We start from the raw sequence: 20,923 nt of genomic DNA, 5'->3' as shown, positions 1-20,923 counted from the left end.
CTGGTCGCCTCATTATAGGAAGGATATGGAAGCATTGGAAAGGGTGCAGAGGAGATTTACCAGGATGCTGCCTGGTTGAGAGAGTATGCATTATGAGGAGAGACTAAGGGAGCTAGGGCTTTACTCTTTGGAGAGGAGGAGGATGAGATGAGACACGATAGAGGTGTACAAAATATTGAGAGGAATAGATAGAGTGGACAGCCAGCGCCTCTTTCCCAGGGCACCGATGCTCAATACAAGAGGGCATGGCTTTAAAGTAATGGGTGGGAAGTTCAAAGGAGATATCAGAGGAAGGTTTTTTACCCAGAGAGTGGTTGGGACATGGAATGCGCTGCCTGGGGTGGTGGTGGAGGCAGGGACATTGGTCAAATTCAAGAGATTGCTAGATAAGCATATGGAGGAATTTAAAATAGAGGGATATGTGGGAGGAAGGCGTTAGATAGTCTTAGGCGAGGTTTAAAGGTTGGCACAACATTGTGGGCCGAAGGGCCTGTATTATGCTGTACTGTTCTATGTTGGCGCCGGAAGCATGATGACACTTGCGGGCTGCCCCCAGAACACTCTATGCAAAAGATGCATTTCACTGTGTTTCGATAAACATGTGACTAATAAGAAATCTTATCTCCTCTTGCAGCCTGTTCCACATCTATGGAGTCAAAGTCACGGAGTAATACAGCATAGAAAAGGGCCCCTTCAGCCCAACTTGTCCATGCTGACCACCCCCCTCTCTGTGAAAAACTTGCCCCTCAGGTGCCTTTTAAATCTTTCCCCTCACTTTAAACCCATGCCCCCTAGTTTTGTTCTCCCCTACCCTGGGGGAAAAGACTGTGGCCATTCACCTTACCTATGCCCCTCATGACTTAATAAGGTCACCCCTCAGCCTCCTACACTCCAGGGGCAACAGTCTCAGCCTCTCCTTATAACTCGAGCCCTGGAGTCCCGGTAACATCCCAGTGAATCTTGTTTGTACCCTTTCCAGTTTAAAGGTAGTGTTGGTGGGAGTGTTCTATAGCAGAGTTGAGTCAATGGAACTCTCAGCCCAGGAGTCGGGAACCGTCGATTTAGAATAACGCGTAACTGGACGAAGTCACTGATGTGTTCTCGCTCCAGAGCATGCGTACGAGTCGAGTTACCTCACACTTACTTCAGTAGCAGCTGGAGTGTTAGTGCGGTTGGCTCCATTTGACCTGTGTGGAGACAGAGAGGGAGGGTGAGTACATGCCAAAGGGGGGGGGGCGTTCAGAGGCAGCAGGCTGTTGGGGAGGGGCGATAACTGCTGGCCTCACCCAAAAAATGAACAAAATGTGAGGCGGGGGGGGAGTGGGAGGTCTTGAGCAAAGGGCGGTTTGGATGGGGTGGTGGTGGGACCGGGGAGTCTTGGCCAAGGGGAGGAGAGATTGGGAGTTGGGCCCAGGTTTGGGTGGGTGAGACCCAGGAGGCTGTGGTGGTGGAAGTTGGTCCCAGTCTCTTTGACGGGGTGAAGGGGAGAGAGACCCAGGTTCTGGAACCGAGGGTAGGTGGGGGTGGGCCAGGGGGTTTCAGGCCAGGTTCTTGGCCAAGGATGGTAAGGGCCAAGGCCCAAGCTTTTGCCCAGGATGGTGTGGGACTGGGACAGTGGGGTGAAGCCCCAAACTCCTGCTCACTGAGCCCTGCAGGTCACAGCCCTTCCAGGTACATACTCCGGGCAGTGACTTCCAGACCCCCACCACTCTGTTCCGAGGAAGGACCTTGGACCTGAAACATTAACTTGATTTCTCTTTCCACAGATGCTGCCTGACCTGCTGAGCACTTTCTGCTTTTATCACCCTCCGCCACTCTGCTTGACCGAGTAAATTACTAAACTCAACTCAACCCTCTGCCCCCCTCATTACTAACCTCACTAAGGGGACTAGGTCCCTTCTGTCCACTCTGTCTGGGTCTCTCATTATTTCATACTTACGTGGTTGATCGTCTCTCTGTGGAGAGAAAGAGACACAGAATTAATACTTGATCCAACAACATTAGGAAAGGGAATCACGTTTACAATTCCAGACATCTGGAACAGTTGGAAAGAAGATGAGAAGAAATACAGCTTGAGGAAGCCTTCACAAATGACGTTTGATGTGAATATACTCAGGACAAAGCAATCATTGCACAATACCAAATCGGTTTATTAGGGTTAAACGGTCAAACATTTCATCCCTCTTCCCATCTCAAACTCCTCGCTATTCCTCTTGGAAGTTCAAACCCTAGTTGACTGCAAATTCCAAGGATATTGGCCATGATCATTGGGCAATCTTCACGTGCATTGTCTGACTACTTCATGGTGTAAGGAATCATGGCCTTGACTCACCAATGTCTAAACATTCATTCCCTCCACCACCAGCGTACAGTAACTGCAGTGTGTCCATGTGCAAAATGGTCAGCAGGATTCTCCAGCACACTGCCCAAAGCCACAATCTCCACCACCAAGAACAAAGGCCGCAGATGCATGTGCACACCACCATCCCTCCAAGTTGTACACAATCCTGACTGGGAAATATATCAGTGTTCCTTCACCATCAATAGGTCGAAGTTCTGGAACGCCCTCCCCAACAGCTCTATAATAGAGTAACACAGCACGGAAACAGGCCCTTTGGCCCAACTCGTCCATGCTGACCAAGATCTCCATCTGAGCTCGTCCCATATCCCTCTAAACCTTTCCTATCCATGTATCTGTCCAAGTGGCCTTTAAATGTCATTATTGTACCTATCTCAACCACTTTCTCTGGCAGCTCGTTCCATATACGTGATGAAGTTGCCCCTCAGGTCTCGGTTGAGGTACCTTCATCAGAAGAAGTGCTTCAAGAATTTGGCTCAACCAAAGTCGAATTTATCATCACAATGCACAAGTACATGTGTGCACAGGTGCAATGAAAAAGTTACTTGCAGCAGCATCACAGACACACAGCATCATAGCACCACCACCAGCTTTGAGGGCAGTGAGGAATGGGCAATAAAACGCTGGCCTTTAACGTACACTAATATGCGAAACTTGCTCAAGATAGCCCCTTGTCCTCAGGGGATAAATCAGACCCCAGCATTTCTCTCCAGACACAGACAGAAGAAACTATACAGTACTCACTTCCCAAGTAGCCCCTCCTACGAGCATAGCAGAGTCCGAGACCACACAGTAACAGCACAAAGGTGACGATCACCACGGCGATGACAATGGCGCTGACGTTGAGGTCATCTGTGAGCGAGGCAAACATCAATGTACATTGAGGATGGACTTAGAATTACAGAAGTGTTACAGCACAGACAGCAGCCATTCGGTCCATCGAATCTATTCTGGTGCCAAGAGCAGCAATGCCACCAGTCCCCTTCCCTGCTCTTTCCCACAACATTGAACTTTGTTCTCTTGGATGTACCTATCCAGATCCCTTTCTAAAGCCCCAGTCATCTGTTCCTTCCACCCTTACAGGCAGTCAGTTGAGTACAACAGCATTTCTCTCATCCTTCCAATAACCTCTGAACATAGAACAAGCCCTTCGGCCCACCACGTCTGTGCTAACCATGATGCCAATTCAAACTAATCCCACCTGCCTGCACATGGTCTGTATCCCTCCATTCCCTGCCTGTTGACATGTCTGTCTAAATGCCTCTTAAACGTTGCTATTGTATCTGCCTCCACCAATTCCCCTGGCAGAGTGCCTACCACTCTGTGTGTAAAAAATTTGCCATGTAAATCTCCTTTAAACTTTTCCCCTCAGAGCAGAGTCTATGCCCTCTAGTATTTCATATTTCCGCCCTGGAAAAGGACTCTGACCGTCTACCCCTATTTATGTCTCTCATAATTTTATATACTTCTATTGTGTGCCCAAAATTTAATCTGGGGCTTCAACCATCCACTCATGGCACAGTGTCCCAGCTAAATCCTGTATCAAGTCACTTCTCATGTACCTTTGTACTACAGAGAGAAGCCCCAGCTTCTCCACTCTACACTTGTACCTGGAGTCAGTCATCCCCGGCAATACCACAAGGTTTTTTTTATGCCCACTCTGAGACCTTCACATTCTTTGTACAGAGGTATGACCAGAGCTGGATGGAGAGACCCAGCTCTTTTCACACAGTCAAACAACCCACAACCCCTGAATCATATGAACCATCGAGCAGGAGGTACAGAAGCCTGAAGTCCCACTCCACCAGGTTCAGGAACAGCTACTTCCCTTCAACCATTCAGTTCTTGAACGAACCTGCACAACCCTAATCACTACCTCAGTACAGCAACACTGACCACTTTGCACTAAAATTGACTTTTTTTGTCCTAATTGTGTTTTTTCTTGTAAAAATTGTGCATAATTTATGTTTTTGCTGTTTATACATGCCCATGATGCTGCTGCAAGTAGGTTTTTCATTGTAGTTGTGCAGATAAAAATAGAGTCAACTTTGACTCTGACCCTCAGCTTTCTGAATGCAGTCTTAAAATAAAAAAAGCTAGCTAACTTTATTATAAAGTACAAACTCATCCACACAAGAAGGGAATGAAGCTTTCATTAAATGCCTTTCATGGCCATAGCACCTCCTGAACACCTTTGGGACGGCATGGTGATGCAACTAGTGGCGCCGCTGCCTCACAGCAGCGGAGACCTGGGTTCAATCCTGACCCCTGGTGCTGTCTGTGTGGAGTTTGTACGTTCTCCCTGTGACCACATGGATTTCCTCCGGGTGCTCTGGTTTCCTCCCGCATCCCAAAAGTGTGCAGTTTAACACGTGGCTAAGGAGATGGTGCAGGAGGGAGGGCTTCAGATTTTTAAATCACTGGGCTCTCTTCCAGGGCAGGTGGGACCTGTACAAATGGACGGTTTGCACCTGAACTGGAGGGGGACCAATATCCTTGCAGGAAGGTTTGCTAGTGCTGCTCAGGAGGGTTTAAACGAGAGTTGCAAGGGGTCGGGAACCAGAGTGGCAGAGCAGCAAGTGGAGAGGCTGTGGGGAAAGTAAACGTTAAGGCTACAAGCAAAGATGGAAACCTAAAGTTTGAGCGTGGTGGGACTAATGTTCTGAGATGCATCTATTTCAATGCAAGGAGTACTGTAGGCAAGGCACATGAACTTAGAGTGTGGATCTGTTTGTGGAATTATGATGTTGTAGCCATTAGTGAGACTTGGTTGCAGGAGGGGCAGGACTGGCAGCTCAGTGTTCCGGGGTTCCGATGTTTTAGACATGATAGAGGGGGAGGTATTATAGGGGGAAGGGGTGGCATTACCCATCAGGGAAAATGTCACGGCAGTGCTCAGAGAGGACGTACTGGAGGGCTCGAATACAGAGGCAATTTGGCTGGAACTGAGGAATAAAAAAGGGATGACCATGTTAATGGGACTATATTATAGACCTCCCAATAGTCAGCGGGATTTAGAGGAGCAGATTTGTAGAGAGATAGCAGACAGTTGCAGGAAATATAAAGTTGCAATACTAGGTGATTTTAACTTTCCACATATTGACTGGGACACCCATACTGTAAAAGGACTGGATGGGTTCGAGTTTGTCAAATGTGTTCAGGAAAGTTTACTTAATCAATATATATATATTAGAGGTCCCAACTAGAGAGAGTGTGATACTGGATCTCCTCTTAGGGAACGAGACAGGGCGGGTGACAGAGGTGTGTATGCAGGGGAACACTTTGGATCTAGTGATCATAATTCCATTAGTTAGAAGATAATTATGGAGAAGGATAGGACTGGTCCTAGGGTTAAAATTTTAAACTGGAGGAAGGCCAATTTTGATGGCATCAGAAGGGATCTGGCAACCGTGGACTGGGATAGGTTGTTTTCCCGGCAAAGGGATGCTTGGTAAGTGGGAGGCTTTCAAGAGTGAAATATTGAGAGTACAGAATCTGTATGTTCCTGTTCGAATAAAAGGCAAGGCTAACAGATTTAGGGAATTGAGGCCCTGGTAAAGAAAAAGGAGGTGCATATCAGGTATAGGCAGTTAGGATCAAATGAGGCACTTGAGGAGTATAAGAAATGCAAGAGAACACTTAAGAGGGAAATCAGAAGGGCTAAAAAAGGACACGAGGTTGCTCTGGCAGACAGGGTGAAAGAGAATCCCAAGGGTTTCTATAGCTATATTAAAAGCAAAAGGATAGCAAGGGACAAAATTGGTCCTCTTGAAGATCAGCGTCGTCATCCATGTCTGAAGCCGAAAGAATTGGGGGAGATTTTAAATGGATTTTTTGTATCTGTGTTTACTCGGGAGACAGACACAGAATCTATAGAACTGAGGAAAAAGAACAGTGAGGTCATGGACTGTATCCGGACTACGGAAGAGGAAGTGCTTGCTGTTGAGGCAAATTAGGGTGAATAAATCCCCAGGGCCTGACGAGGTGTCCCCTCGGACCTTGTGGGAGGCTAGTGCAGAAATTGCAGGGGCCCTGGCAGAGACATTTACAACATCCTTAGCCACGGGTGAGGTGCCGGAGGATTGGAGGACAGCTGATGTTGTTCCGTTGTTCAAGAAAGGCTCTAAGAATAAGCCGAGAAATTATAGGCCTGTGAGCATGATGTCAGTTGTGGGTGAATTATTGGAAGGTATTCTAAAGGACTGGATATATAAGTATTTGGATAGACAGGGCCTGATTAGGGATAGTCAACATGGCTTTGTGCATGGTAGGTCATGTCTAAACAATCTAATAGAGTTTCGAGGAGGTTACCAAGAAGGTAGATGAAGTAACGGCGGTGGACGTTGTCTACATGGACTTTAGCAAGGTCTTTGACAAAGTCCCACATGGGAGACTGCTCCAGAAGGTTAAGTTGCTTGGCATTCAGGATGAAGAGGTCAATTGGATTCCACGTTGGCTTAGAGGCAGAAGCCAGAGAGTGGTATTAGATGGTTGTCTCTCTGACTGGAGGCCTGTGACTAGTGGTGTGCTGCAGAGATCAGTGCTGGGTCCATTGTTGTTTATCATCTATCTTAATGAATTAGATGATAATGTGGTAAACTGGATCAGCAAATTTGCGGATGACACCAAGATTGGGGGATATTGGATAGCGAGGAAGGCTATCAAAGCTTGCAAAGTGATCTGGACCAGCTGGGAAAATGGGCTGAAAAATGGCAGATGGAGTTTAATGGAGACAAGTGTGAGGTGTTGCACTTTGGGAGGACAAACCAGGGTAAGACTCACACAGTGAATGGTAGGGCTCTGAGGTGCGCGGTAGAACAAAGGGACCTGGGAACACAGATCCATAATTCCTTGAAAGTGGCATCACAGGGAGATAGGGTTGTAAAGAGAGCTTTTGGCACATTGGCCTTCATAAATCAGGGCATTGAGTACAGGAGTTGGGATGTTATGTTGAAGTTGTACAAGACGTTGGTGAGGCTGAATTTGAAGTATTGTGTGCAGTTCTGGTCACCTACCTACAGGAAAGATATTAATAAGTTGAAAGAGTGCAGAGAAAATTTACACAGATGTTGCTGGGACTTGAGGGCCTGAGTTATAGGGAAAGGTTGAATAGGTTAGGACTTTATTCCCTGGAGTGCAGGAGAATGAGGGGAGATCTTATAGAGGTATACAAAATTATGAGGGGTATAGATAGGGTGAATGCATGCAGGCTTTTTCCCCTCAGGTTGGGTGAGACCAGAACTAGAGGACATAGGTTTAGGGTGAAAGGTGAAATATTTAAGGGGAATCTGAGGGGTAACTAATTCACTCAGAGGGTGGTGCGAGTGTGGAACGAGCTGCCAGCGGAAGTGGTGGATGTGGGTTCAGTTGTACCATTGAAGAGAGGTTTGGATAGGTACATGGATGAGAAAGGTATGGAGGTCTATGGTCCTGGTGCAGGTAGATGGGACTAGGCAAAAAACCAGACCAGTATGGACTAGGCGGGCTGAAGGGCCTGTTTCTGTGCTGTAGTGCTCTATGACTCTATGTGCGGGTTGGTGGGTTAACTGTCACTGTAAATTCCCCCTAGTGTGTTGGTGAGTGGTAGAATCTAGGGGGAGTTGATGGGAATGTGGGGAGAACAGCAATGTGATTGCGTTGGAGAGGGTGCAGAGGAGATTCACCAGGACATTGCCTGGCATGGAGCAGTTCAGTTATGAGGAGATACTGGAGAGGCTGGGTCCATTTTTCCTAGAGCAGAGGAGGTTAAGAGGGGGACATGATCGAGATATATAAAATTATGAGGAATAAAAGAGAGTAGATTGCAGGAAACTTTTCCCCGCATAAAACCAGAGGACATAGATTTAGGGTAAAGGGTAAGAGATTTAGAGGAAATCTGAGGGGGACCTTTTACACGCAGACAGTGGTGAGTATTTGGAACGCACTGCCTGAGAGAAGCAGAGGCACCAACAACATTTAAGAAGTGCACTTGAATCACCTCAGCTTAAAAGTCTATGGCTAGAAGACGAGATTAATACAAATGGGTGCCCACTGGTTGGCGTTGATATAGTGGGCAAATAACCTGTTTACATGCTGTATGATTTTGGAACTCTAATGAAAAATGGGATGAGTATAACTAGGCATTTGGTGGACTATTGTGTACAGTTTTGGTCACCTTGTTATGGGAAAGACGTCGTTAAGCTGGAAAGAGTGGAAAGAACATTTACAACGATGTTACCAGGACTCGAGGGCCTGAGTTATTAGGAGAGGTTGGGCAGGCTAGGACTTTACTCCTTGGAATGTAGGAGACTGAGGAGTGACCTTATAGAGGTGTATAAAATCACGAGGGGCAGAGACAGCGTAAACGCACGCAGTCTTTTTCCCAGTGAAAGGGAGTCAAGAACCAGAGGGCATAGGTTTAAAGTGTGAGGGGAAAAGATTTAAAAGGGACCTGCGGGTCAACTTCTTCACACAGAGGGTGGTGGGGAGGTGGAACAAGTGCCAGAGGAAAGGGTTGAGGAGGGTACAATAACAACATTTAAAAGACGTTTGGACAGGTCCATGGATGGGAAAGGTTTAGAGGGATATGGGCCAAATGTAGGCAAATGGGGCTCACTTAGATGGGCATCTTGGTTGGCAAGGACGAGCTGGGCTGAAGGGCCTGTTTCCATGCTGTTTGACACTATGACTTACAGTTTTGAAAATAAAACACTACAGCACATTACAGGCCCTTCAGCCCATATTATTGTGCCGACATTTTATCCTGCTCTAAGATCTATCTAACCCTTCCCTCCCACATAGACACATGAATGATAGAAAAATAGGGGGCTATCTAAGAGTCTCTTAAATGTCCCTAATGTAGCTGCCCCCACAACCTCATATTTGAGATATCATCACTGTGTAATGTAGGAAATCAACTTCCCACTGAATACATGTGTCAAAAAAAAACATTATTTGTTCAGTGGTGTTATTGGTTGAGGGAGAAAACTAGGCCAGGACACCTGGTAGAACCTCCTTCTTTGAAGTGGACCCTGGAGATCTTTTACATTTATATGGCAGAATCAGTGAGGCCTCAGTGTAACAGTTCATCTGAAGAGCAGCACCCAAGACAATGTGGCACTCCCTCGGTACAGCACGGCAGGGAGTGGTTGAAGCAGATGGCTTGGATCAGATTGACGTAAGCTGGGTCGCGGAAGAAGAAAGAGTACGATGGAGGGGGGTTGCCATTGGTGCGGAAAGAGTGCTCCTGGAAGGGGGTGGGGTGGTGCAGGGAGGGAGCAGAAGCGAGGAGAGTTGGATGGTGAAGGAGTGACTCAAAACAAAAAACAAGAGAGAATTAGATATATTAATCACCAGTTTTGGGCCCCTTATCTTAGGAAGGACGTACTGATGTTGGAGACGGTTCAGAGAAGATTTACGAGGATGATTCCCGGAATGCAAGGGCTTACATATGATGAGCGTTTGTTGGTTCTTGGACTGTACTCACTGGAGTACAGAAGAATGAGAGGGGACCTCACAGAAACATTTCGAATGTTGAAAGGACTGGACAGAGTAGATGTGGCTCAGTTGTTTCCCTTGGTGGGTGAGTCCAGGACAGGAGGGTACAGTCTTAGAATTAGAGGGTACCCATTTAGAACAGAGATGAGGAGAAATTTCTTTAGCCAGAGGGTCGTGGATTTATGGAACTCGTTGCCACATACAGTGATGGAGGCCCGATCATTGGGTGTGTTTAAGGAGGAGATTGATTGGTATCTAATTAGTCAGGGTATCAAGGGATATGGGGGCTAGATGGGAGAATAGTTTAGCTCATGGTGAAGTGGCGGAGCAGACTCGATAGGCTGAATGGTCTACTTCTGCAGCAGTACAGTGCAAAGACACAAAATTACTATAAATTACAAAAATAAATAAGTAGTGAAATGAAAAAAGAATAACGAGTTAGGTACAGAGGCAAAGGGATTGAGGAATTATCTTCTTGTTGAAGTCCCAGATTTTGAGATGGTTTGCTTCTTAACAAATGCACATTCTTCAAGGCTAGCTGTTCTGTTGCAATCAATGATCCATCAACATTTTTAAAAACCTTCAGCTGTTTAACACAAGGGGAATGCTCGGTCTAAAAGAACCTGCATTTACGAAAGCAAAATATCACAGGTGCAGGAAAGCTGTAATAAAAGTAGTAACAGGATGGAAAGATTCATTCTGCCGTCCGGAGAAAGGGAAGCAGAGGGAACGATTTTGGACTCAACCCCACGTCACAACTGGAAACATGGAAGAGAGAAAACAGGTTTAAAGATTCGGCTGGGAGGGTGTGGTAGGAAACTCAAACTCGAGGACAGCCCATTCTTCTTCCTTTTTCCTCCAACTTTACTTCCCGTTCTTCCCTCATTTAATTCGTTGTGCGGGACTTTTGGCATTGCTTAAGAGTTGCTGACACCCGACTTCAAACACAAAGGTTTGTGGACAAGGGTGGACCTTGTCATAGAGTCACACAGCACGGGAACAGGTCCTTCGGCCCAACTCATCCACGCTGACTAAGACGCCGTCCTGAGCTAGTCCCATTTGCCCGCGTTTGGCCCATATCCCTCTAAACCTTCTCTAGGAAGTTGTGGGCGTGCTACGTTGGTGCCGGAAATGTGGCGACACTTGCGGGCTGCCCCCGGGACACTCTACGCAAAAGATGCATTTCACTGTGTGTTTCGATATACGTGTGTCTGCCTTGGTGGGTGAGAGGTTAGTCACAGCCCAGAAGAGGGCCATTCAGCCCATCGAGTCTGTAGGCTGGCAACAAAAAAAAGTGATGGAGCCACACAAAAGGCGGTGTTCTACTTGCATTTGTATTGATCCCATCCCAGCCCCTACACACTTGACAACAGCTGAAGGGCTGTCGCATTGTAATGTGTTAAAGGCAGCTGTCCAATTGCACAAAGCGAGCTCCCACAGACAATGTGATAATGATAGAAAATCAGATTCATACAGCACGGAACAGGCCCTTCGGCCCAACTCGTCCATGCTGACCAAGGTGCCGTCCTGAGCTAGACCCATTTGCCTGCATTTGGCCCATATCCCTCTAAACCTTTCCTATCCACATACACGTCCAAATGTCTTTTAAACATTGTAATTGTACCCGCCTCAACCACTTCCTCTGGCAGCTCGTTCCACATATGCATCACCCTCCATACAGGAAAAGTTGCCCCTCAGGTCCTCTTTAAACCTTTCCCCTCTCACCTTAAACCTATACCCTCTGGTTTTGGACTCCTGGGGAGAAAGACAATGACAAATCAGTCCTAACAACGTTGACTGCTAGATAAACATTGGCCACAATAATTGGGGATATCTGCCCGGCTCAGGCACACTGGGTCTCTTTTCAAAGCCTCGTGCAATGGGTGGTACCTGTGACAATGCAGCACCCCCCCAGCGCTGCACTACCAGCCTGGAGTTCCACGTTTAAGTTCCAGTAAAATAGTGACCACACTTACTGATCTGCATGAACTTGACGGAACATCTCTGCGACCGGCCAACTTTGTTATGAGCCTCGCAGAAGTACGAGCCACTGTTGCTCTTTCTCACCGGGTTAAACATCTGATAAAACAGAAAGGAAAAGTGGTCAAACCGACACGGAAAAACGATCAGCTGGAGATGGGAGCTTCGGCTGATTTAACACCAGAGTACGCGAGCACCAGAAGGTGCGAGTATTTGATCCAAAAACTCAGCCCCACCTTCTTGAGGGCAGTAAGGGATGAGGTATAAACACTGGTCTCACCCAGACAATACTGTTGCTGTAATGCGTGTCACTGTCATCTGCGACCCCTCCACGATTAAATCCAAGCTCCATTCAATCTCGGAAGATCAACTCGTAAACACAAACCTTCTTAATTATACTATGGAGGTATGCTTTAAGAAACTTGTTCAGCAAGTGTTGAAATGTTCAGCCTTAGAGTATTTAAGTACTAAACCGGTTCTAAGGTACTGCTAATTATTTCAAGCACTGAAACCCACTGTTGTTCGCAATGCAGTCGGCCTTCACCATCCCAAAGAATATTTTGTTATGGTCTGCGGCTGGGTCACTAACATTGTTTTTAAAATGAGAAGATGGGCCTTTGGTCTCTTGGTTCCTGTTCCCAAATCCTTTCCACACGTTCTTTCACTTCCGGCTGCTCCTGATGTGCCTCCTGCTTCAATTCTTCCAAGTTCACTTTCCATTTTTGTTCTTCATCCCATTCCGGTTCTTGCAACACCATTTCATCCTCCCGTTCTTTTCCCCATTCCTCCAATTCCATTTCCCATCCCGTTCCGGCAACACTTCCTGTTTTTCCACTCTCCTCCTCTAATTCATTTCAATGAGACGTTGGCATTGTTTTAGAGCCTCTCAGGAAATCCATCCGGGCACTTCCTGGCAATCCCCATCAACGAGCAACTACAGTAACCTGCAGTTACTTGTAGGCGCTGTCTCAAGAAGGCAACGTCCGTCATCAAAGATCCCCACTATCCAGCCCGTGCCATCACGATAGTGTAGCGGTTAGCGTGACGCTATTACAGCGCCAGCGACCCGGGTTCAATTCCGGCCGCTGTCTGTAAGGAGCTTGTACGTTTTCCCCGTGTCTGCGTGGGTTTCCTCCGGGTGCTCCGGTTTCCTCCCACATTCCAAAGATGTACGGGTTAGGAAGTTGTGGGCATGCTATGTTGGCGCTGGAAGCGTGGCGTCACTTGTGGGCTGCCCCCAGAACACTCTACGCAAAAGATGCATTTCACTGTGTGTTTTGATGTACATGTGACTAATAAAGATATCTTATCTTATCTTCTCAGAGCTACCATCAAGCAGGAGTACAGAAGCCTGAAGTCCCACACCACCAGGGAACAGCTACTTCCCTACAACCATTTGGTTCTTGAACTAACAGGCAAAACCCTAATCACTACCTCAGCAATAGCAACACTACGACCACTTTGCACTAAAGTGGACTTAGTTTCTTGTGTTGTAATTGTGTTCTTTGTTGTATAATTTATGTTATTGTTTTTACCCTGTACTACCTCAATGCACTGTGTAATGAATTGACCTGTACGAACGGTATACAACACGTTTGTCCACTGTACCTCAGTACAAGTGACAATAATAAACCAAAACCAATTTAATTAATGTTTTTCTTGTGTATCTGATGCTATGTACCTGTGATGCTGCTGCAAGTAAGTTTTTCATTGCATCTGTGCATACATGTACTTGTGCACATGACAATAAACTCAACTTTGACCTTGTTTATCTATGGGGAGAAGCTGCCCATGTGATGGTCAATGCAGAATTGGGAAGTGCTGCTTCAGTCAATGTAAGTTCTTGTGTCAGGAAGACACCCTGTGTGTTGTTAGTTTAAATCACCCACTTTCTACCAGAGGCTGAGAGAAGGATACAGCCAGGGGAGCAAGTTAAGCAGCCAGTTTCCCAGTAACTGTCAAAACACTCACCAGTATCCCTGTCTTCCGGTTCACGACGTAGGATACGTTGTTTGCAGTTGAGTCCTTGGCCGGAGTTTCCAGGAGAACCCTGTTGTCTTTGTACCAGGTGTACTCGGAGGGCGGGGAACCCTCGGTCTCCTCGCAGACCAGTTTGACCTCTGAGCCGGACATCGCTGAGCTCGGAACCTTACAGGTGGGAATGGCTGGCGGGACTGAGGAGAGAGTAGTGCCAAGGGGAGACCCGTCACATCACTTGCGGAACGACACGTGGAACCTTTAACAAAACATCCCAGGGTGTGTGCAGTGGCACAGCTGGTAGGGCTGCTGCCTCACAGCGCCAGAGATCCCTGTTCGATCCTGACCGCGGGTGCTGTCTGTATGGAGTTTGCACGTTCTCCCTGTGACTGCGTGGGCTCCCCCCCAACCCTGGATGCTCCTGTTTCCTCCCACATCCCAAAAACGTGTGGGGTGGCACGGTAGTGTAGCGATTAGCGTAATGCTATTACAGCGCCAGCGACCCAGGTTCAATTCCGGCCGCTGTCTGTAGTTTGTACATTCTCCCCGTGTCTGCATGGGTTTCCTCCGGGTGCTCCGGTTTCCTCCCACATTCCAAAGACGTACGGGTTAGGAAGTTGTGGGCGTGCTATGTTGGTGCCGGAAGCATCGCGACACTTGCGGGCTGCCCCCAGCACATTCTCAGTAACGCAAAAAGATGCATTTCACTGTGTGTTTCGATGTACATGCGACTAATAAATAAATATCTAATAGCTATCTATTAATTGGCCTCTAAATTGCCCTCGAGTGTGTAGGTGAGTGGGGGGGGGGGGCGGGGGTTGATGGGAATGTGGGGAGAATGAAAATGGGATTAGTGTAGGAACAGTATTAATGGATGGTTGATGGGCCAAAGGGCCCGTTTACTGTGCTGTATGACTCTATAACACCTTGCAGGAGAGTTGACGGACAACTTTGAAATAGGGTGACACGAGGCAACAGGGCCGACGGCCAAAAGCTCTAAGCAAAGTCTTAAAGATGGAATACAAGAGAAATGAAAGGACTGCAGATGCTGGAATCTAGATGAAAAACACGACGATGCTGGAGGAGCTCAGCAGGCCAGGCAGCATCCGTGGAGAAAAGCAGGCGGTCAACGTTTCTGGTCAGGACCCTTCTTCGGGACTGAAGGTAGGAAAAGGGGAAGCCCAATATATAGGAGGGAAAAACAGAGCAGTGATAGGTGGACAGAAGAGGGGAGGCAGGGTGGGCACAAGGTGGTGATAGGTAGATGCAGGTAAGAGATGGTGATAGGCAGGTGTGGGGGAGGAGGGGAGAGCAGATCCACCGGGGGATGGGTCAAAGGGAAGGAGAGCAAATAAAAAGGCGATAGAAAAAAAAAGATAGGTTAAGAAAGGGAAGAAGAGGCATGGTGGGGGGGGGGGGAGGGGCTGTGGGGGAAGGGGGTGGGGATTACTTAAAGTGGGAGAATTCAATGTTCATGCCGTTGGGTTGCAAGCCTTAAAGGAGGAATGACAGCGACGGAGATTTCCAAAAGCTCGACGCCTGAGCAACTGAAGGCACGGCCAACGATGGTGGAAACCAAAGGGCCAGGCTCAGAGGGAGATCGGGGCCCCAAGCAGGGCTGGTGTAGGGCACAACATGGAGTGGGGTGTGGGCACACCACGATTCACATCAGACCACACAGCATCACAGACACAGTCCATTCAGCCCCACCGCTCTATGTTGGTGTTTATGCCCCACCCGGTCTCTCCTCATCCTAACCCATCAAGAGTATCCCTCCGTTCCCTTCCCCACATCTTGTCCAACCTCTCCCCGAAATGCACTGATACCATTCACCTCAACCACCCCCTGTGGGAGTGGTCCCATATCAGTACCGCTCTCCGGGGTGGAATTCCCCAGAGGATTTCTTGGTGATCGTCCTGTATCGATGGTTTCCGGTTCTGCTCGGAAGGAGAGACCAGTCTGATCGTGCTCCGTTCCTGATAAGTGCACCCTCCCCTTTCTGGGAGCAGGTACATTCATCCTATCCAATGGCTCTAAATCCGTTTATACTGGTGAACAGAACTGGGTGTAGTAAGTGTGGTCCAACTGAGGTTCAACACTGGTTTAGTACAACTTCTCGACTGTTCTGTTGTATCGTCTCATAAATTAACCCTGACATAGAAACATAGAAAACCTACAGCACATACAGGCCCTTTGGCCCACAAAGCTGTGCTGCACATGTCCCTACCTTAGAAATTACTAGGCTTACCCATAGCCCTCTATTTTACTAGGCTCCATGTACCTATCTAACAGTCTCTTGAAAGACCCAATCGTATCCGCCTCCACCACCGTTGCCGGCAGCCCATTCCACACACTCACCACGCTCTGAGTAAAAAACTTACCCCTGAACTATCTCCTCTATACCTACTCCCCAGCACCTTAAACCTATGTCCTCTTGTGTCATCCATTTCAGCCCTGGGGAAAAGCCTGACTATCCACACGATCAATGCCTCTCGTCATCTTATACACCCTCTACCAGGTCCCCCCATCATCCTCCGTCGCTCCGAGGAGAAAAGGCCGAGTTCACTCACCTTTGGCACAACTTTAGTGACCAATTGCAACAGAGAATCTGCTGCAGAAACTCAGCAGGTGTGAGTGGGGGGAAAGGAATCGTCGACGTTTCGGGTCGAGACCCTTTCATCAGAACCTAATGAGAGTGGAGAGGGGAGATGGCTCATGTAAACGGGGGTGGGGGAGGGAAGTGGTGAGACAGGAGCCCCAAGGCGATTGGTGGACTGAGGAGGGGTGTAAGATTGTTCCAGGTAGGGAGGGGAGGGGAGGGGGCTGGAGTTGGGAAACAGTGTGAATGAGAGGTGGATGCAGCCAAAGTCACAAGATCACAAAACAAAGGAGTAGAAGTAGGTCATTCGGCCCATCGAGCTTGCTCCATGAGCTAAACTAAAACTATTCCTATCTAGCCCCAATTTCCGGCCTTATCCCCATATCCCTTGACTAATTAGATACCTAGCAATCTCCTCCTTAAACGCCCCCAATGATCTGGCCTCCACAGCTGTACGTGGCAAAGAATTCCATAATTTCACTACCCTCTGGCTAAAGAAATTTCTCCTCATTTCTGTTTTAAACCAGTACCCTCTAATTCTAAGACTGTGCCCTCTAGTCCTGGACTCACCCACCAAGGGAAACAGCTTAGCCACATCTACTCTGTCCAGTCCTTTCAACATTCTAAGTGTTTCTATGAAGTCCCCTCTCATTCTTCTGTACTCCAGTGAGGACAGTCCAAGAGCCGACAAACGCTCATCGCATTGGGAGAAAATAAAATGAGAGGCAGCCATTTTTCATACCCCTACCATGGGAAAAAGGTTTTGACCTACCCTGCCTGTGCCTTTCATAATCTCATATACATCTATCCGGTCACCCCTCAGCCTCCTTCACTCCAGGGAAAGCAAACTCAGCCTGTCCAATCTCTCCCCATAACGAGTCCTCCAATCCAAGGCAACGTCATGGACTGGAGGAACAAAGTACTGCAGATGAACTAATGAACAAACAACAAGATGCCGGAGGAACTCAGCAGGCCAGGCAGCATCCGTGGGGAAAAGCAGGCAGTCAACGTTTTGGGTCAGGACCCTTCCTCAGTTTCTAATAAAAACTTTTTTTCTAAAACTTTTGAATTTTATTTTTGCCGAAAGGAGTTTGCTGCATTACCATTTCATCACCAGCAGAGGGTAGTAAAGGACCACATTCAGATAACTCGACCACTGCCAGCATCTCCAACAGGAACAGCAGCTTAAACAGGTCTGTCCTAATGAGCCATTGAGGAAGGTAACTGGTCATAAAGTGACAAACAGCAGCACACTGGGGATAAAGGGCTCCTACTGGGTCAAAGGGAGAGGTTGACAGAGGGTCTCAGAATGAGCAAAGCAAGTGAAGGAAGTCATGGAGTTGTCTGGAGGCCACTGGGCCCACCAGCTCTGTTCTGATTGAGAAAGAGGTCCTCTGCCTAATCCCACCTCCCCTCACTGGGGCTGTCGCTCTTTGGCTCACCTGGGAAGGGAACCTGCCCCAGAGTCAGAGCTGTACAGGATGGAAACAGGCCCTTTGGCCCAACTCGTCCATGCTGACCAAGTTGCCTAACTCGAGCCAGTCCCATTTGCCTGCATTTGGCCCATGTCCCTCCAAACCTTTCCTATCCATGTACCTATCCAAGTGTCTTTTACTTGTTGTAATTGTACCTGCCTCAATCACTTGTTCCATATACCCACCACCCTCTGGGTGAAAAAGTCACCCCTCAGGTCCCGGTTAAATCCTTCCCCTCTCACCTTAAACCTACGCCCTCTAGTTTTAGGCTCCCCTACCCTGGAGAAAAAAAATCCTGTGACAACCCACCTTATTTACACCCCTCATATGTCCTGCACGTGGTTCCAGACCCAAGCCTCTCCATCGTGGTTTTCTCCAAACCATCTCTCTGGTTTGGAGGCAATTCGGCATGGATGAGAAATGCTGGTGTGGACGCTGTGGCAAGCCAGGGGTTAGGATAGTGTGCAGGCAGAGATGGTTTGCAGACAGAATGCAGTCACCCATGCTGAGCAAGGTCCCTGAGAGCAAAGCTCCTCTTTGTACAGCGTGGTCAAAAAGCCTTGCAGAGCTTCAAGTTCCTGGGAGTGAACATCACCAACAGCCTGTAATGGTCAAATCATGTAGAAGCCACTGCCAAGAAAGCTCACCAGTGCCTCTACTTCCTCAGGAGGCTAAAGAAATTTGGTTTGTCCCCTTTGACTCTCACCAACTTTTACCGATGCACCACAGAAAGCATCCTATCTGGATGTATCACGGCTTGGTACAGCAACTGCTCTGCCCAGGATTGCAAGAAACTGCAGAGAGTTGTGGACACAGCCCAGCATATCACGGACACCAGCCTCCCCTCCTTGGACTCTGTCTTTACCTCTCGTTGTCTTGGTGAAGCAGCCAGCATAATCAAAGACCCCACCCACCCGGGACATTCTCTCTTCTCTCGTCTTCCATCAGGTAGAAGATACAGGTGCCTGAGGGCACATACCACCAGGCTTAAGGACAGCTTCTATCCCACTGTGATAAGACTATTGAACGGTTCCCTTATACCATGAGATGGACTCTGACCTCACGATCTACCTTGTTGTGACTTTGCACCTTAATACACTGCACTTTCTCGGTAGCTGTGACACTTTACTCTGTACTGTTATTGTTTCTACCTGTACTACATCAATGCACTCTGTACTAACTCAATGTAACTGCACTGTGTAATCAATTGACCTGTACGATCGGTTTGTAAGACAAGTTTTTCACTGTACCTCGGTACAAGTGACAATAATAAACCAATACCAATGGGGCCCCTGAGGTCACCAGGCACACCAAGACAAGGATGCAGGGCACATACGAACTATTGGAAAATTACTTTACTAACTCTAAGGTATTATTGGCCATTGACATGTAGTTTCAGTCCAGAGGAAGGGTCCTGACCCAAAACGTTGACCGCCCACTTTTCTCCACAGATGCTGCCTGGCCTGCTGAGTTCCTCCAGCATCATCGTGTTTCTCATCTAGATTCCAGCATCTGCAGTCCTTTGTTTCTCTAACATGTAGTTTCTATTGGTCATTAACTCCTATAATAATGGAATGTGATTGGTATTTTATGTAGGCAAATGAGGGATTCTAAGGTGCCCAAAGATTTTAATTGGTGAATATCTGCTTGAAAAAAGACAACTCTTTGGGCAGACACAGTTAGTGTAATGCTTTACAGCGCCAGCGACCCGGGTTCAATTCCGGCCACTGTCTGTAAGGAGTTTGTACGTTCTCCCCGTGTCTGCGTGGGTTTCCTCCGGGTGCTCCGGTTTCCTCCCACGTTCCAAAGACGTACGGGTTAGGAAGTTGTGGGCATGCTATGTTGGCGCCGGAAGCGTGGCGACACTTGCAGGCTGCGCCCAGAACACTCTACGCAAAAGATACATTTCACTGTGTGTTCCGATGTACACGTGACTAATAAAGAAATCTTATCTGAAACTCTTTCTTGAAACTTTACAATAGTTCGGTGACGGGGGCCGGACTCTTCCCCTTTTGCACAAGTAAACGAAGTGCGAGTGAGAAATGGGTGCAAGTTGTTGGAGTCCAGTTGCTATGGGTGATGACACTGGCCAGACCTTCCAATCCATCCTCCTTTGCTGATGGAACCACACCACCACCACCCCCCCCAACATCCCCCCCCACCCCACCAACACCCCCCCCCCCGCCCCCCAATCTACTTCAGCCATCCTTCTTCCACCCCAGTGCGGTTCACAACGACCTTGCTCACCCAGGACAATAAGCTTGAAGGAGACCTCGGCGAAGATTCTCGTGTCCTTCGTGGCGGTCACTTCGCACCGGTAAGTGGCAGTGTCCGCCCGGGTAACCCTGCGCAGCACGATGCTGGAGCCACTCATGGTCGCCCGGTCCTTGTATTTATCTGTGGGCAGGAGTGAGCGAGAGAATGAGAGAGGAGCAGAAGTAAAACCCCAGAGGAAATCTACGGGCCTGCCTTTCCCCAGGGTCTGTCGCTCCCTCTGCACTCCGCAGAGGCCTGGAAGCGTGGCTGTGGCCGTCTCACCAGCCACTCCACAGCAAGATCCCAGCAAACCAACCCAGGCGATCCCCAGTTGTGACTCCCCCCCCCCCCCCCGTTTGGGTTCCAAAGAACATAGAACAGTACAGCACAGAACAGGCCCTTCAGCCCACAATGTTGTGCTGACATAGCTAATCCCTCCTACCTACAGAATGACCATATCCCTCCATTTTCCTCTCATTCATGTGCCCATCCAAGCCCCTCTTAAAAGCCCCCAATGAATTTGCCTCCACCACCCTATCAGGCAACACATTCTAGGCATCCACCACTCTCTCAGTAAAAAAAAAACGTACCCCTCACGTCTGTTCTGAACCTACCCCTCTCATCTTAAATGCATGCCCTCTGGTATTGGATCGTTCAATAATGGGAAAAAGATATTGCTCGTCCACCCTATTTATGCCCCTCATACCTTTATACATTTCCAACAGATCACCCCTCAGCCTCCACTGCTCCAGAGAAAAGAGCCCAAGTTTGTCCAGCCTCTCCTGATAGCACATGCCCTCT

At 48.1% G+C, this 20,923-nt stretch overlaps 1 protein-coding gene across 2 annotated transcripts in view; it reads right to left on the bottom strand.

Annotated features, from left to right (window-relative positions):
- The window catches only part of jam2a (junctional adhesion molecule 2a), a 62,160-nt gene that overhangs the window by 7,322 nt on the left and 33,915 nt on the right, over nt 1-20,923 (bottom strand). The window contains exons 4-9 of one of the 2 annotated variants that reach the window (XM_052014714.1): nt 20,114-20,263; nt 13,787-13,989; nt 11,812-11,914; nt 3,104-3,211; nt 1,940-1,955; nt 1,145-1,187 (exon numbers count right to left, since the gene is read on the bottom strand). In XM_052014714.1, coding sequence (XP_051870674.1) covers nt 1,145-1,187; nt 1,940-1,955; nt 3,104-3,211; nt 11,812-11,914; nt 13,787-13,989; nt 20,114-20,263 — 623 coding nt within the window. The remainder of the gene's footprint in view (nt 1-1,144; nt 1,188-1,939; nt 1,956-3,103; nt 3,212-11,811; nt 11,915-13,786; nt 13,990-20,113; nt 20,264-20,923) is intronic. The other variant, XM_052014715.1, reaches the window with a different exon arrangement.

The sequence above is a fragment of the Pristis pectinata genome, chromosome 4 (genome assembly GCF_009764475.1).
Source record: "Pristis pectinata isolate sPriPec2 chromosome 4, sPriPec2.1.pri, whole genome shotgun sequence".
Classification (NCBI taxonomy): Eukaryota; Metazoa; Chordata; class Chondrichthyes; order Rhinopristiformes; family Pristidae; genus Pristis; species Pristis pectinata.
The sequence above is the reverse complement of the archived record's forward strand: the minus strand, read 5'-3'. Positions and strand labels throughout refer to the sequence as shown.